The sequence below is a fragment of the Heliangelus exortis genome, chromosome 12, assembly GCF_036169615.1.
Source record: "Heliangelus exortis chromosome 12, bHelExo1.hap1, whole genome shotgun sequence".
In the NCBI taxonomy this organism is placed as follows: Eukaryota; Metazoa; Chordata; class Aves; order Apodiformes; family Trochilidae; genus Heliangelus; species Heliangelus exortis.
In genome coordinates this window covers 11,300,041-11,314,420 of record NC_092433.1, presented here as the reverse complement: position 1 = coordinate 11,314,420, position 14,380 = coordinate 11,300,041, and the positions used below count along the sequence as shown (strand labels likewise).

Here is a 14,380-nt window from a genome sequence, read left to right as displayed (position 1 = left end):
CACTGGGTATTGTTCTTTGTATGGATGCACCTGGTATAAAGCTCCTTGTTAGCAGCTTAATTTCTGCAGAGCTTATGTTTTTCCTTCACTTTGTGTCTTCTCCATAGTAGTGGGGTAGAAATCCTTTACATTAAAGGATGGCCTTTGTTTTTTGTAGTTCTTAACAGATTTGTGTTTAGAGTAACTGTTTCCAAGGTACCTGACTTGGATGTGCCATAACAAGGATTGTAATCCAGGACTGTAATAAATTTCACTAGTCAGGTTTATACGGATGGTGCTGTTTGTGTCAGAATTGAGCGTTGTTGCAAGCAGAAGTCTGAGAAGCAAAATGAGGGAAGTTTTTTATTTATTTTCTTAGGCATGAGATGAAGGGGGAGGAAAAACTGGTTGTTTGACACAGCAACTTTCCCTTGGATCTTGGGGTACGAGAAGGTGGGGAATTTCATGGGACCATGAAGTTCATCAGTTAGAGTGGCTTAGACTCTTTACAGGGATACAGATGTATGAAAAATTTCAAGAGCAGGATCAGTCCTGCATACTGTAGTGAGGACAGCTGTCAGGTGAAATAGAAGAGTTCTTCTTCCTTCTCCTTATCTATTTCTTCTTGTCTGGGCTTTTTCTTCCCTTTCCTGGCAGGTGGGCTGGTATGAAACACCACCCTCCTGTCACTCTGCAGGGGAAGAAGAGGCAGGAACATCAGTGCTGTGCTGGAGCAGCATTTCTGAATCCTGCAGCTAAAGCTGCTGCTTGCCTACAGGCTCTCCTGATGTGGGGGACGATGGCCCCTTGCTGTCTGTTTTCTATCCAGGCTTCAGAGTGTCTCTTAAGGGTGTTGTTTCTATTTGAAATCATGTGTCAAGCACCTGAAGGCTGAACATGTGCTAGTGCTTCAGCTTCTGCAAAGTACTATTGCATCTGTAACTTTCCTGACTAAAGCCCTATTTTTGTGATCTTAAGAGCATTGGAAGCTAGAAGGTTTAATACCTGCAGGAGCCTGTCAAACCCTCTTATTTTATCTTGGGTAAAGTTGTAGGGACTCCTGAGGTCTGTTATCAGCTGTCCATGATGCCACTGGCTTGGGGTGTGACTGAGGACTGGGAGGTCCTCACCATTGAGTTGCCTTGTGGAGTGTGGAATGGGAGCTGTGGTCTGAAGCTCTGTCCTGTGCCTCCTGAGGGGCCAAAATTCAGTTTGGTGTAATGCTAAGAAAGGTATGGTTTGGTGGTATGGCTGAGCTGATGTCAGGGCCTGCTGCTCCAGGGAGTGTCTTGCTGCTGCCAGGTTCCTCATTTGCTGCTTTTCATGCTTTCATTAACATTGATAAGTTGAAATCAGCTTAATGAGAAAATTGTCAAGTAGTAAGAGGGGGCCATGCAGTCAAGACCCAAGGACAGAAGGAAAAAGAAAGGACAGGGAGCTGGAATAACCTGCAGTGTGGCCAAATTCCTTGCAGGTGTAAGTTACATCAGTCCTGTAAACTGGGCTACCCCTGAGGATGGGTGCCTTCCCCCCAGCTCTGGAGGTAACACCAGTAACACTCTTCCCTTAGACACTGGCTGTTCAAGTACCCCCAGCTTCTCTGAAGGGTGCTGTTGGGGTGCAGGAGTACTACAGGTTACTGCAGTTACCTGTTTGATTCGAGTTGCTGGGGATATTTCCAGGGCCCGTTGAGATCTTTCCAGGGCCCGTTGGGCTCTTTCCTCCTGGTGCTGCTTCTGCTGTCTGAGCTTTTCCTCTCTGAGCCTTTTGAAGGGAGCAAATAAAGGATGGGTTAAATTTGGTTTGCAGCTACTCCAAATATGCTTTTGGTACCCATCTTTTCTAACAGTGTAAGAGCACAGGGGGTTGCTGGGTACAGCCCATGCTGGAGTGTGTTGCTGGGAAGGTGGTAAGAGGGAAGCACTTGGTGCAGCTGATCCTACTCCTTTTGGAGTGAGGGGAGGAAAAAAAGCACATCAAGCTTTGCAAATGGAGGTGTCAAACACTCTGTACCACCTTCAGCAGGTGATTTGTGCTCTACAGCTGACCAGGATGCTCACCAGCTTTGTGAGTGAATGATGCTTTTTGTGTCTGAACTTCTCACCTGTGCAGCCAAGGCTGTAATGTACAGGTGTGAGTAGGAAGGCTTTGCATCCATGGAGCTACACTTTGCCTCCATGGGCTCAGTGGAGGCTGATAACTGGTTCCTATGGAAATGCAGCACTGGAAGAGAAATGTGCTCAAGCTACTTGAACATTGTGGCAGAAATTAAATGAATTATTAACTTTGTGATCAACAGGAAATTTGAAGATTTTGGTTGGTTTTTGAAGTTGTTGGTTGGTTTTGCTTTTTATTGGGAGTGGTGGTGGTGGAGGGGGTGTCAGATTCCTTCCTGAATTTCCCTCCATCCCCAGAGTAGAATAAAGTTGTGCCTTACTTCTTCTTCAAGTTAATGGTGCAAAACAGTTCACAGAACATAAGAAGCATCACACCCCTTCTACTGCAAAGGTGAAGAAAGATGCAGAGAAAGAGTAAGGAGGAAGGAAAGTCTGGCTTTAAAACCTCCCAGTATTGTTTTTTTTGTCTCTGCTGGATCTGATTTGGTTTGGGATGGTCAGGTAAAACCAGCTGTCCAGTTGCATCTTTGCTGCTTGTGAGGGGGGAAATACTATATGTGTAACTGAGCCAAAAGCAATGTGTCTTATCTAGGAACCTAAATATATTGTGTTAATTGGCTACAATTTAATAATACAAGTTAAACAGGAGTTTTGCAAAAGAAACATTTGAAAGCTGGCATTACTGACAAGTGTCCCTATGTACCTATTTAAGTCTGACAAAATATCAGGGAGTGTCATACTTTGTGTTAAATAGCTACAGAGCAGTAATTTTCTGTTTAATCAGCTTAAATATTGTTACTGCAAGTTGCCTTCATAAAATGATGATTCTCATAATTGAATCTGCTCAGGAGATTTTATTTTTTCCCCCTATTCTTTCCTTCCAGATTTTACACTATTCTAATGAAGCTTCCAGGTCTCTTCTAATGTAGCTGTGTGCTGCTGCTTGCTGATCAGGAGATGCAAGTACTATGAATGTGAAACCACTATATACGTAAAATAGGAAGTATTGGTCACATTGGCTTTCACATTGCTGTTAACAGTATCTTGGGCTGATGTGGCAATTTTGGCTCTTTCAGTGGCTTTGCTTTTGACTATCAACATTTTAAACCAGAGAGCTCATTTCCAGAAAAGACTCTTACCATATTCTCCTTTCCTTTTTCCTGACTTTCTCAGCTCGCTCTATCTTTGCTGGATGGGTTCTCTCCAGCATGTCCAGTAAATCATTGAACTGTTTTTCTATCACCATTAGCATCTCCACTGTCTGCAGGTTTGCCTCATTTTCTCCAGTGCAGTGGTGATAAACTTCCAGCACCTTCTTGTTCAGGCTTGTGAGCAGTTTGTCCTAGAGATGAGAGGAGATACAGGGAGAGATACAGCTGGGTTCTGCCCAGTAGAACGATCATCCCTCCAAAAGCAAAGAAAATTAGTACACTCTAGTTCTGTCAGCAAGATTCAATTGCTTGCTTCCCTGTTTGCTTAGCACCCATTTCTGGGATAGATGACTGAATTGAGATACTCTTAAGTCTCATCTTCCCAGCTTTGCTGTGGCCTGGGACAGGTTGCAGCTGCCTGGCTGCCTCTCCCATCTCGTAGCAGCTGCAGGAATTGGACACTTTTGCCCTAGTTTGCTGCCTCAGCAGTGCCCCAGACCTGCCCTTGCTGTAGCTCCAGTGCTGAGGAACAGCACTGATCCCTCCCCAGAGCACCCCACTGCTTGCTCTTGTCCCAGGATGGATACAGCTGGTGGAGAGGAACCATTTATGCTTGTGCTAACCCCCCTCGCTCTGATCTCAGGACGTACCTGATCATCAGCTTTGTCTTCACCAAGGGAAAAGAAGTGAACTTTCACTTTCAGATTTTCCAGTCTCTTTTCTTCTTTGGCAATGGAGGATTTGAGGGTGTCTACTTGCTGTTTCAGCTCTGCTAACTCCTTCTCCCTAGGCCAGAAAAGAAAAGAGGTTGTTTTGAAAAGGGAATCTCTGAAACAGGACTCCTGCTGCTGCTTTCCAGCCTGGACCGTCCCTCCTGCTGCCGGCAGATGGAGGTAACACATCATGGCAGTTTTGGTGAACTTGTACCCACAGCTCCGAGAGGAGAGAGAACTTGTGATTTTTCTGGATTAACAGTAACTGTGCTGGTGAGTGTTAACTGTGTTGGTGCTGGGAAGGGAGAAATAGCATAGATAATCATTCAAGATTTTTTAAATAAATCAATGGGGGAAGCATATTCCACTAAAAAACTTTAAGAAGGGGATAGGATGCACTTTACATGGGAATACGTGTGTCTACCTGCCATTGAAATACTATATTGCAATTACACCTGGGTCCCTGCTGGCTTCCTCAAGAAAGCTTTGCATTGAGTTGGAATCGGTGCTGGTCTGGATGAGTCCAGGACATGCCTGCCTTCTTCCTCTGAGCTTTATTTATTACAGGGTACTTCTGACTTATGTCTACTTCAGGATGCTGAATAAATCAGTTCCCCAGCCTGTGCCTTGAGGACTAAGGAAGTTGCAGGCTTAAGTCCTGTCTCATAAATGACAGAGAGAGGACACTTTCAGGAGCTCACAAGATGCTGGATGGGCTGCAGCTGGGCTTGCAGGTATGTGAAAGAAACTGTTGATGTTTGAGCAGCACTGAGTGTGGTGTGCAGCGTGCAGCCTGGTGGAGATGAGCTATTGGGAGGGGTGGGGGAAAAAAAGAGAATCACTTGTGCTTGAAAGTCGGAGCACAGGGACCCCTTCCCACCACTCCCAGGATTGCACTTACGTGCTTTCACATGTGGTGATGAAAGTGTGTTGGACCTTGTCAAAACTTTCCTCAGCCTCCTGGGAATTCTGGATGAAGGACAAGTTCTCTTTCTCCATCTCCGTGAAAGCAGACAACAGTTGTTGGGGCTCAGTAAAATACAGCTCAGGCTCCTGGAGTAGAAAGCACACAGGGTGAGTTGTCATCTTCTAGGGCTTTTTTCCACTGAACTACATGGAGGTTGGGCTACACAAGCCCTGGTTGTTCAAATCCTCTCCCATGTAGAGAGGCCATGACTGCCCATGGACAAATGTCTCCAACATTTCTGCCATATGTGTAGCTTGCCACTGCCTTAGTAGATCACCCCAAAACCAAGGTGCTTTTGGGGAAGTTTGGGTCCAAACATCTAGGACTGGGAAAATTTAGATTTCAGCCATATAACACTTCACTAATTTAAATCTCTCTCATTATATGATGTCATACTTCATTTGGGGTGGCAAGCTTTGAGATGATGGTAGGTTTCTGGAAAGTGGAGATGTTAAACTAAGGTATGTGTAATATGTGTTGCTAAAATATGAATATTTATGAATTTTTAAGTGTACATTTATAATTAGTAGCTACAGTAACTTCTTGATACAATAAGGAATGGTTAAGAAGAGACATTAGTAAATTCAGTAAATGACACAGGACAAACAGAAAGCTTAAATATTTCAACATGAGACTTCTGACCTCATCTTCATCTGAGCAGCTTTCACTTTCTTCATCCTCCAGTAAACTTCTGAAAAAAACATTCTGTGTATCAAGCCCATAGAGAAATGATAGCTCAAAGGAGACCTTGTTAGTGAGTTATGAATGCTGTTGTTTGCTGCTCTTGTTTGTCCCTGAATCATCCTTTGCACATTCACACATTTGCCCCCCCCCGTAGCTGTGGGCTGCTTGGAGGTCAGGAGGAGCTGGGGGTCACACAAACACACACAACGTGGGAGCTATGACTGTCCACATGCAAGCTGCCTTCTGTGCTGCTGGCCAGCAGGAGCTGCCCATGGACAGCTGCATCAGGACATGATGTATGAGACTGAACTGAGAGTGTTGATCCAAGTGCCTTTAAACTCTGTGGGAGGCTGGGCTCTAGGGCAATGAGAAGGCAGAGGCAGGAGCCTTGTTAAAAAGGCTCAGACAGCAGCACCAGAAGTGTAGAGAAAGCCTTGTGCTCTGTGGGGGGTGATACTGCTGCCAAACAACGTGGTGGAGCCTCCACAGGAGTCTACAGCTTTTACCTGCCCAGGGAGAAGGTTGTTGAGCACTTCTTCTCTGCACAGCCTGCTGCCATTAACCAGCAGTGTGGCCTCTTTCTTCCCTGCTCAGCCCCAGAGAAAAGCCAGCACAAGAGCTGGAAAAGAAAGGCAAGAAGTGCCTGACTAATGCTAGGAGCAGAGTCTGCACCTGTCAGCTGGTGCCAGGAAGGGATGAAAAGCCTCGATTTGCATCATCTTAATGTCAGCCCTGTATCATTCCTGCAGCAGCCCAGTAATTGCAGTGGCTTCACCAGGGGTGGCACACAGCATCCCTGCTTGGGAAGACCTGGCACCTGCAATGCTTCCAGGGGAGGAAATGGCCCTGCAAGCCATGGCTTAGTTCATACTCTACTGATTGCCTTTTTTTTTTTTTTTTCCTTTTATTTTTCCCCTTAGGAGACTCACCATCCACTCACACTTTTCCAGGCAATTTATTTCTTTGGCCAGCTCCAGCCTCTTGAGGCATACTTGTCCCATACTCCCACCTGCCTCTCCTCTCCTCAGGCTGTCCGTGCCTGTGTTACAGTGTCCCAGCTCTGCCTGTGTCCCAGCACACCCTGTCTGAAGGTCCCTACTGAAAGCCAACAGTCAGTGTACTGTGGGTCTGCAGTGGCCTTGGACCTTCATTAGTGGCAAAACAAGAGGCAGCTATTTGCACGGAGGCTGTGACCAGCAGAGTGAACCAGTAACTCAGCCACAAATAGGCCACAGAGAAGCTTTGCTCCAGGACAAATGTCCAAGGTCTGTAATTCCTCCTGGGTTCAATGCCCAAACTCTTTGGGCAGGCTCTCAGCAGAGGATTTGAGGATGGAGTTCTGCTGGAGGAGGTCCACATCAGCTTGTACACCTGATGGCTTTCTGCTGGTGTTGGGGTTTGCTTAAGTGAGACTGAGATCTTGGGTATGTTCACAGTGAAGGTGAGGAGCAGATTTCCACTACACTGACTCCCAGTCAGCTGAGCACTCTCTGCAGCACTGAGTGCTGTTTGCATTGTCCTGTACTTACGATTTTCTTGTTAATAGAGGCTTCAGGAAGTTTTTGAGCTGTGTCCCGATCTCATGTAGTGAACTGAATTCCAAACCTGAAGGCAGCAGGGAACTTGGGACATCCATACAACTGGTACTGTTGGAACTGTCAAGGACTGTTGGACCCTGACCTGGAGAAAAGAAGAGATGTACACTTAGAGCATTGGCTGTCCCAGTGAGAACTGGGCAGCTCTTCCTTGGCACTCACCCTGCTCTGCTCTTTTTTCCTTTGTGTGTTTTTTTCCATGTTCTGCCTGCCACTCCTTTGGAGACAGATGATATAGTAAGTCCCTGTACATCTTGTACTCGTCCAGAGTATATTTAAATCTGGATATATCACTGGGGTGAGAGAAATGGACAAAGTTGGTTAGCAGGGAGGAAACCCCTCTTTGAAGGTTTTTTCCCTAACTCCCAATTCAGCTTCACCTAGACAAAGTACAAGAGGATGTGTGTCTTCATGGACATGGAAAGTCCTTATTCAGCTTTCCTGAAGGCCCCTTCAGGTACTGGAAGGCTGCTATAAGATCTCCCTAGGGCCTTCTCTTCTCCAGGCTGAGCAACCTCCAGAGGAGAGGTGCTCCAATCCTCTGTTCATCTCCATGTCCCTCCTCTGGACTCACTCCAACAGCTCCATGTCCTTCTTGTGTTGAGGGCCCCACATCTGGACACAGTACTGCATGAGAAATCTTGCCAGCTCATCTCATAATGGGAGTGATATTTTTTTTTTCATCCTTTCCCCAGCTCACCCTTAAACCCATTACTTCACTTTGGTTTTGAATGTAATTTTAGTTTTCGAATATTTGTACTTTGTAAAAATGTTAACGTAACACTAGTTAAAAAGTTTTAGAAACAAAGCCAGCATATGGAGGACAAAAGCTAAAACATTTTTACTCTTAAAATTGAATGTGTTTAGAAATCTTTTTTCCCAATTCCCTTTTTCCACAAGGGCTGTGAGGGTGTAATGCTGTAGGGGCTGCTAAAGGCCGGGCAGCAGCCATGCACAACCATTACCTTTGGACATTCTCTATTTGGGAAGTGATTGCCTGGACTTCTGATGTTTTCTTTTTTGTTCCTGTGGTTTCTTTTCTGGCACTATGGAAGAATACACAAACATAAGCCATAAAACAGTTCAGCAGTAAGTAATGAGGTACATATATAACAAAGAAAAAGATGTAGGGGGCAACACTAGATGTCTCTTACAGATGTACACCAGGTGATGTTGGGTCCTACCTGAGGGCCCTGCTTGCTGTGGCAAAGAGAGTAAGGGGGCTCAGTGACAATTCCTGGTCAGAGCCTTCCTAATTTGTCTGCTGTTGGGCACTGATTGTTGCTCTGCCCTTGTGATACCTGTAATGGGCCAAAGTGCTCAGCTTCACTTAGGGGACTGTTGGTTTTGTGAGGGGTTGGGCAGAGGTACCTCCCTCTCAAAAGACGGGTGTGACAAGAACAGAAGTGATAGGGTCACCAGCAGGTTCCTTCCTGCCACCAAATCAAGGGCTTTGGCAATGAGGAGATTCCCAAGCTGTTGGTTTCCTTCCTTTCTTCCACTGAAGTGGAAGAAAGTGCCACCAAAACTGTAGCTCTGGGAAAACTCAGAGCATTTGAGATAGATGCTAGCAAAAAACATGCAGATGTCAAGCAAACGAAATTCCTTGTCCAGCACAAAAGAGCACACAGGTGGTTCCCTAGGCTTCCATTACGTTTTCAGAGCTTGGACAGAGTTTTTTTGGTTCTCCTTCAGGAACCCATCAAAGGTAGCAGCCTCCTTCTCCAGGTGATATTCAGACTTTTCCAGCTTGCTTTCCTCATTCTTTAGTATGTTCTCGATCCTTTTAATCTCATCTTTCTTTACTTGCATGGCATACTGAAATGAACCCAAAAGACAACATTGGTTGGTTGGTTGGTTGGTTTTAAAAGTATATTTGTTTGGCTTTGTTCTTGATTACCTGTTGTTGGCAGAGAGGGTAAGGATTTCAAACCAAGGTATGTGTCTTGGTGCAAGCTGGGTACATGGATGCCAGGAGAGTTTTCAGAAGTAACATAGCAAATACACAGTGTAACTGAAGACTGAGTCTACAAGTTCTGCCACTGTGTTAACTTCTGGCTGATAAAGATGGATACAGTTGTGTCACAGCACAATAATAGATATGAATAATGGGAATTTTCCAGAACGGATCCCTTATTTTGAGTTCAGAATGGCTCCCATCTGTAATCCATGTATGGGACAGCTGCAGCCAATAGGTTAGGGTGTCTGTGCCTCTCATGAATGAAATAATTGCATGGATGCTACTGAGTGGTGCCAAGGACCTGTGGTGATTTATTTCTTGGTTGGGATTTAGTGAGCTACAGATTATGAGTAACACAGGATTTGGACAGTTTGTGAGGTCTGATGTGTGTCACCTTGCTGTGATCTCTAGGCAATGGATCTCGGAGAGTGGGGTGGTGGTGGAAACCAAACCAAAACCAAACCAACCAAAAAAAGAAAAACAATGCAGGGAAGAATAAGAAAATGAACATGAAGTAATATTCTTAAGGCCAAATACCTCAAGTAAAAATATCTCTCTTCTGTCATTTACGTAGTCGCGGAAGGTCTCCTTTTCTATTGCGTAATCTGAAATGAGGATATAAAGTTGGTCATGCTAGAGAAGGAAACATGGTCAAGGTAAAACACCATGAATATGTAGACTGCCACGAGCATTGATGTGGCTGGCGTTGGAGCCAGCAATACCGTTTATTTTATTATTATTTTAACCTTGTTTAGGATCAGTTTCATATAGGATTTTGTGGAGTATAACCCAGGTAGAATGGAGTAGAGGACTGTCTTACAGAGGTCAGTGTCCTCTAGACATTAGTAGCAAAGCTATTCCTCACATCAGAGGGAGGCCCACATCCACTAAAACCCAACTTTAGATCAGCCCAGTAGATATGTCTTAATGACACAAAGTCCTGCAAACTCTCAGCTGATTCTGAGAAGGCCACAGGGGATGGTGGAGCCCAGGCTTCTGTGCTGGGGATGACACATGGTCAGCATGTAAATGCATGAGATGGAGATGGCCCAGCCACGGAAGTTGGCAAGATGTAGCATGTAACTATTATGTCTGCAAGACCTCACCAAAATCATCCAGAACTAACTGCTATTGCCTCTTTGATTTTGCTTTAGGCTGTTACTCAGCTGAGCAGCACCTCTACAAAGATGGTAACTGTTCCTTACCATTTTTACCAGCTTTCTTACATGAAGGACTACCCAGAAGAGTTTTCAGTCTCTCTTTATCTGTTGCCTGTTTTCTGGCCTCCTCTTCTTCCTCCTTTTGCAGAGCTTTCCTAAGCCCTTTATGCTTTGCTTTTATTTTAGAGGAATAAGTAATTTTCTCGTGAACTTTCATGGTCTTCATCCTTTCACGTTCCTGTAAGTCAGTTATGTGGACAGTTTAATTTTGTGGGTTTTATTGCTGTCATTTTTAAAAACATGAGTGGTTATGCACAGTCTAGAAATTTGCAGGCTACTGATACTCTGCTGACTATTCCCTGTGGGATTCTCTCTTGAGGCAACCAGAACACCTCATGTCTTAGCATCTGTCCTCATTAGTTTGTTGATTTGTATTTTGCATCCAGCCACCAGCTATGTCTGTTTGTACCTATTCAATGTCCTCATGTTTCTTGGATTATTCCTGGGAGAAAATGGAAGTTTTCAGATTCATCCTTCATCAAGTCTCCCAGTTAAAGGGAACTAAAGGACAGGCCTTGCTCAATATCCACTCGAGTTCAGCTGTCAGGTTCAGGTTAAAATGAACTATTCAAACCTACTCCAGAACTTTCTGGATGGTAAAAGGTTGTTCATGCTCAGTGCTTTCCAAATTTTGCACTAATAACCAGCAAGCTGGTACTCAGATCTGCTTTTTGTTAAAGTTAGTCTCTCATCATGGAATTCAGTGGACCTGAAGCTGATAAGGGGAATCTCAGCTGCATTTGGCAGCTAGTATTTTTCTCATGAATCTGGACATTGTATTGGTTGGTTGCCTGCCCTAGTGAACTGTTTGTATATGCATTGGCCTAAAGCACACATGCCTACCTCCTTAGCCTTTTTTCTTTCCTTGTCCCGTATTGAGAAAATATCCATATCTGGAGGGATTGTAAATGGATTTTTCATTTGGTTTTCTTCAGCCGCTTCAGGGCTTTCTGCAAAAAATGGATGAGGCTGTAGAAGACGTGAGGCAGAGTATCAGAATATCCAGTGCCAAGGGACTCTGATCTGCTGCTGAGGGGAGGGCAGCTGTGCTCACAGCTGCAAATGTCTAACAGAGCTGAAATGACAACAAGGAGCTGGATGGGGCTTGTAAGAAACCAGTGATATAATTGAAATCTCTCTTCATTGTTTATGTTGCTTGACCATATCTGCAGATCAGCTTGGGATTTTAGCCAGGGACATATATAAGTCTGGAGCTGGTTTACCCACTTCATCTGACTGTGGGCAAAAGAGTCTGAATAAATCCCTCTCCTTTGATGAAACCATTGTAGCCTTACCAGACAGCACTGGGGTTTCTGTTCCGGGATTGGAAGAGTGACTTTCAGATGGTGACTCTGTATGTGCTGGTGACATCTTTGACCCTGGCCCAAAGAAAAACATAAACAAATTAATCATCTGGGACCTGCCAGTAACTGATGCAATAAGTTTTATAGCAGTGATGGGCCTAGGGGCTTTCTGGGTCTTCAACTTTTGTGCTTGTAGGAATTAACAAAAAGCTTCGCTAAACTGGAAAATATTTGTGTTTTGACCCCAAAAAGGAGATGCTCATGTGAAAGCTGTGTAAAAAAACAGTCCTGCTTACACTCACACTGATGGGAAAGAAAAGAACAAACCAAACTAGTTTGGAGATAACAAGTCCCTTGCCCCCTTGCCTCTTGTTCCATCCCCACTTCTATCTACACCTTTATTTTTTCATCCTCCTATCACTGGTCCACAAGCAACATTTTTACTCCCTAAAGCTCTTACCAGTAATTGCTTCATCACTTTGCATTTCTTGTGATAAGGCTGAAGGACTGTTGGAAAGCACAGACATGATGTAGGGAACTCTGTTGTGTTTAATTGTAGGCTGGCAAACAGTTGAAGGCTAGTTTTTTTGCTCCTCTGAATCCAGTTTCTTTTTGTAGTCTTTGCTTGGGTCCTGAGGGAAAAGGCATGATTGTAATGATCTCAGGAAGAGCAGATAGGCTCTTGGTAAAGTTATCAACAAAGGCAGCAAGTTGGGTCCAGTGAGGTATCAGTTCAATTGATGAAATTCTGCTTCTGGGACCATTCCTGATCTTCACTGTAATAAGATACAGCAGAAAATATCCTCTTTCAATTATCGTATTTTTAAGGCTATTTTAGAGCATCATTTTTTGCTCTGAACAGCCTCCATTTTTTATGTATTTTGAGCTAAACTCATCTGACCTAATTTCCATATACGTCCTTGGTGCTTTGTTTCCTATTGGCTGTGTTCCTGCAGCTGCCCAATTAACATCTTATTCTTTGGAAGTGTCAAACTTTCACTGTTGATGAGACTCAGAGGCTGGGGTAGAATTTCACAGAATGACAGAATTGTCACGGTTGCAAAAGACCTCTAAGATCACCAAGTCCAGCTGTCAGTTTGGGCTGGTTTAATGCATCCCAAATGTTTGGTCTCTGCTTTTCAGTTTCTGAAGCACCTTTCCTAAAAACTTCCTTGACTTGTTGCTTAGATTTCATATTTCTCTGACCTCTGCCTAACTTAATGGGATATTTCTCTAAGGGTACCTCATCTATGTTCTGGAGCAGCATAACCCCTACTGATGATGTGAGGTTTGGAGAAAAGCCCATCAGGGCAGGGGTAGGAAGGCAGACACATGCCTGCAGTTTTCAGCTGAATATAGTTTGTGAAATATGCAGAACAGTTGCATCAAATACCTGGATGTGCACCTTGACTTCTTTAATGTAAAAACCTTCTCATAAAAATGTCCTTGATTGTGTGGTTGATTTAAATTCCTGGTTGATTTAAATTCCTGCTATGAGGAATGGGACTGAAAAGCAGGGCTCGACAGAAGATACTAGCACATGGAAAATCATTGTCAGTACAACCTGCTGAGATAAAAAGTGCTTTATAATACAGCTTTAGCAAAGTAGAGGAATCTGTTTCAAAGATTAACTTATAAATATTCATCTTATTGAGGTATTTTTTGTTTGAGCTTGGTGGGTGGTTTAAATAGATCGTTTGCACATCACTTTGGAAATTGTGCCAAAAGCTACAGAAGTGCTGGTTGTGCTAATTGTAATTATTAAGTTTAATAATGCAGATAAAAATTGCTTTGTTGCTAGAATAATTTGGCATGTATTTTACTGCCTCTGACATTTTTATACTGCAGTAGCTACACACCAATAGCCAGTAGTATGTGAATCAATAGATAAGGCACTTATGTTTTTAATTTACTGAAACATTTATTCAGTGCTTTTCCCTAGTGTCAAGCTGCTCTGCAGGAAAAAATATGCTAAAGTAAACATGCAAACAGTTCTAAAAAATAATACAATAAAATCCAACCACCATGTTCCCTAAGCACTGGATAAGCAATGCTGTATGCACTCAAATGATTTAAATTATACCAATGCTTGCAGAGGAGGCTCCTTGTGCTCACTGGGAAAACACTCCAGGTTTGGAGCTAGAGCACAACTGTTCCAGGGACAGATGTGTCCCATTTCCCAGTACATAACCCCCTACTTAATCCCAGAGAAGGAGCTGGTTAGTGCCAGCCCTTGTCCAGGCACCTCCACTTCCCTGAGAGAGACACAGAACTGATGTCACAAACGGGAAAGAAATTTCTGTGGTTGCCCTCACCCTTTTCTGTGTTGGTTTCTCACCCGAAAGGGAGCTCCTCCAGGGTCCTCTCCAGAGGGGGCTGTGCTCAGATGTGGAGGTGGCTGCAGCTCTGGGCAGCTCCCAGCCCGTTTCTTGTTTGCAGCACCATGGAAACCCGGGCTCGGGTTGCCGGGCAGCCTCGGGGCTGGGGGATGCATCGCTGCCTTCGGGTGTTAACCTGGGGTCCCTGCAGCAGTGACAAGTGTGTCACTACGCTGATGGAGTGGAGCTGGCTCAGGTGGGTCCCCCTAAAACCACGGGTGGCTTTGCAAGATCATATGCCTGGCTGCCACAGTGCAGGTCTCCTGAGTGGGCAGCTCGCTGCAGTTCAAACCAGATGGCAGGATGGAAAAG

The 14,380-nt window shown here is 44.4% G+C and overlaps 1 protein-coding gene across 1 annotated transcript; it reads right to left on the bottom strand.

Moving 5' to 3' along the window:
• Positions 1–495: 495 nt before the first annotated feature.
• CFAP100 (cilia and flagella associated protein 100) lies at positions 496–14,139 on the bottom strand. Its single transcript, XM_071756015.1, has 16 exons — positions 14,029–14,139; positions 12,151–12,322; positions 11,682–11,765; positions 11,230–11,336; positions 10,372–10,564; positions 9,704–9,771; positions 8,861–9,024; positions 8,172–8,252; positions 7,369–7,499; positions 7,141–7,291; positions 5,570–5,618; positions 4,862–5,013; positions 3,898–4,033; positions 3,236–3,438; positions 1,629–1,743; positions 496–670 (listed from the first exon to the last, which is right to left on the bottom strand). Exons 2-16 carry the CDS (start codon positions 12,215–12,217, stop codon positions 557–559), a joined length of 1,815 nt encoding a protein of 604 aa, XP_071612116.1. The 5' UTR covers positions 12,218–12,322; positions 14,029–14,139; the 3' UTR covers positions 496–556.
• Positions 14,140–14,380: the final 241 nt, after the last annotated feature.

Bases quoted from the DNA above. Each gene is read 5' to 3' on its own strand.
- CFAP100 (XM_071756015.1), bottom strand. From the start codon at position 12,217: ATGTCTGTGCTTTCCAACAGTCCTTCAGCCTTATCACAAGAAATGCAA. The intron at 11,337-11,681 runs GTAAGGCTACAA...CATTTTTTGCAG, and splicing joins AGAAACCCCAGTGCTGTCTG to AAAGCCCTGAAGCGGCTGAA. The intron at 8,253-8,860 runs GTAATGGAAGCC...ATTCTTCCATAG, and splicing joins TCTGTCCAAGCTCTGAAAAC to TGCCAGAAAAGAAACCACAG.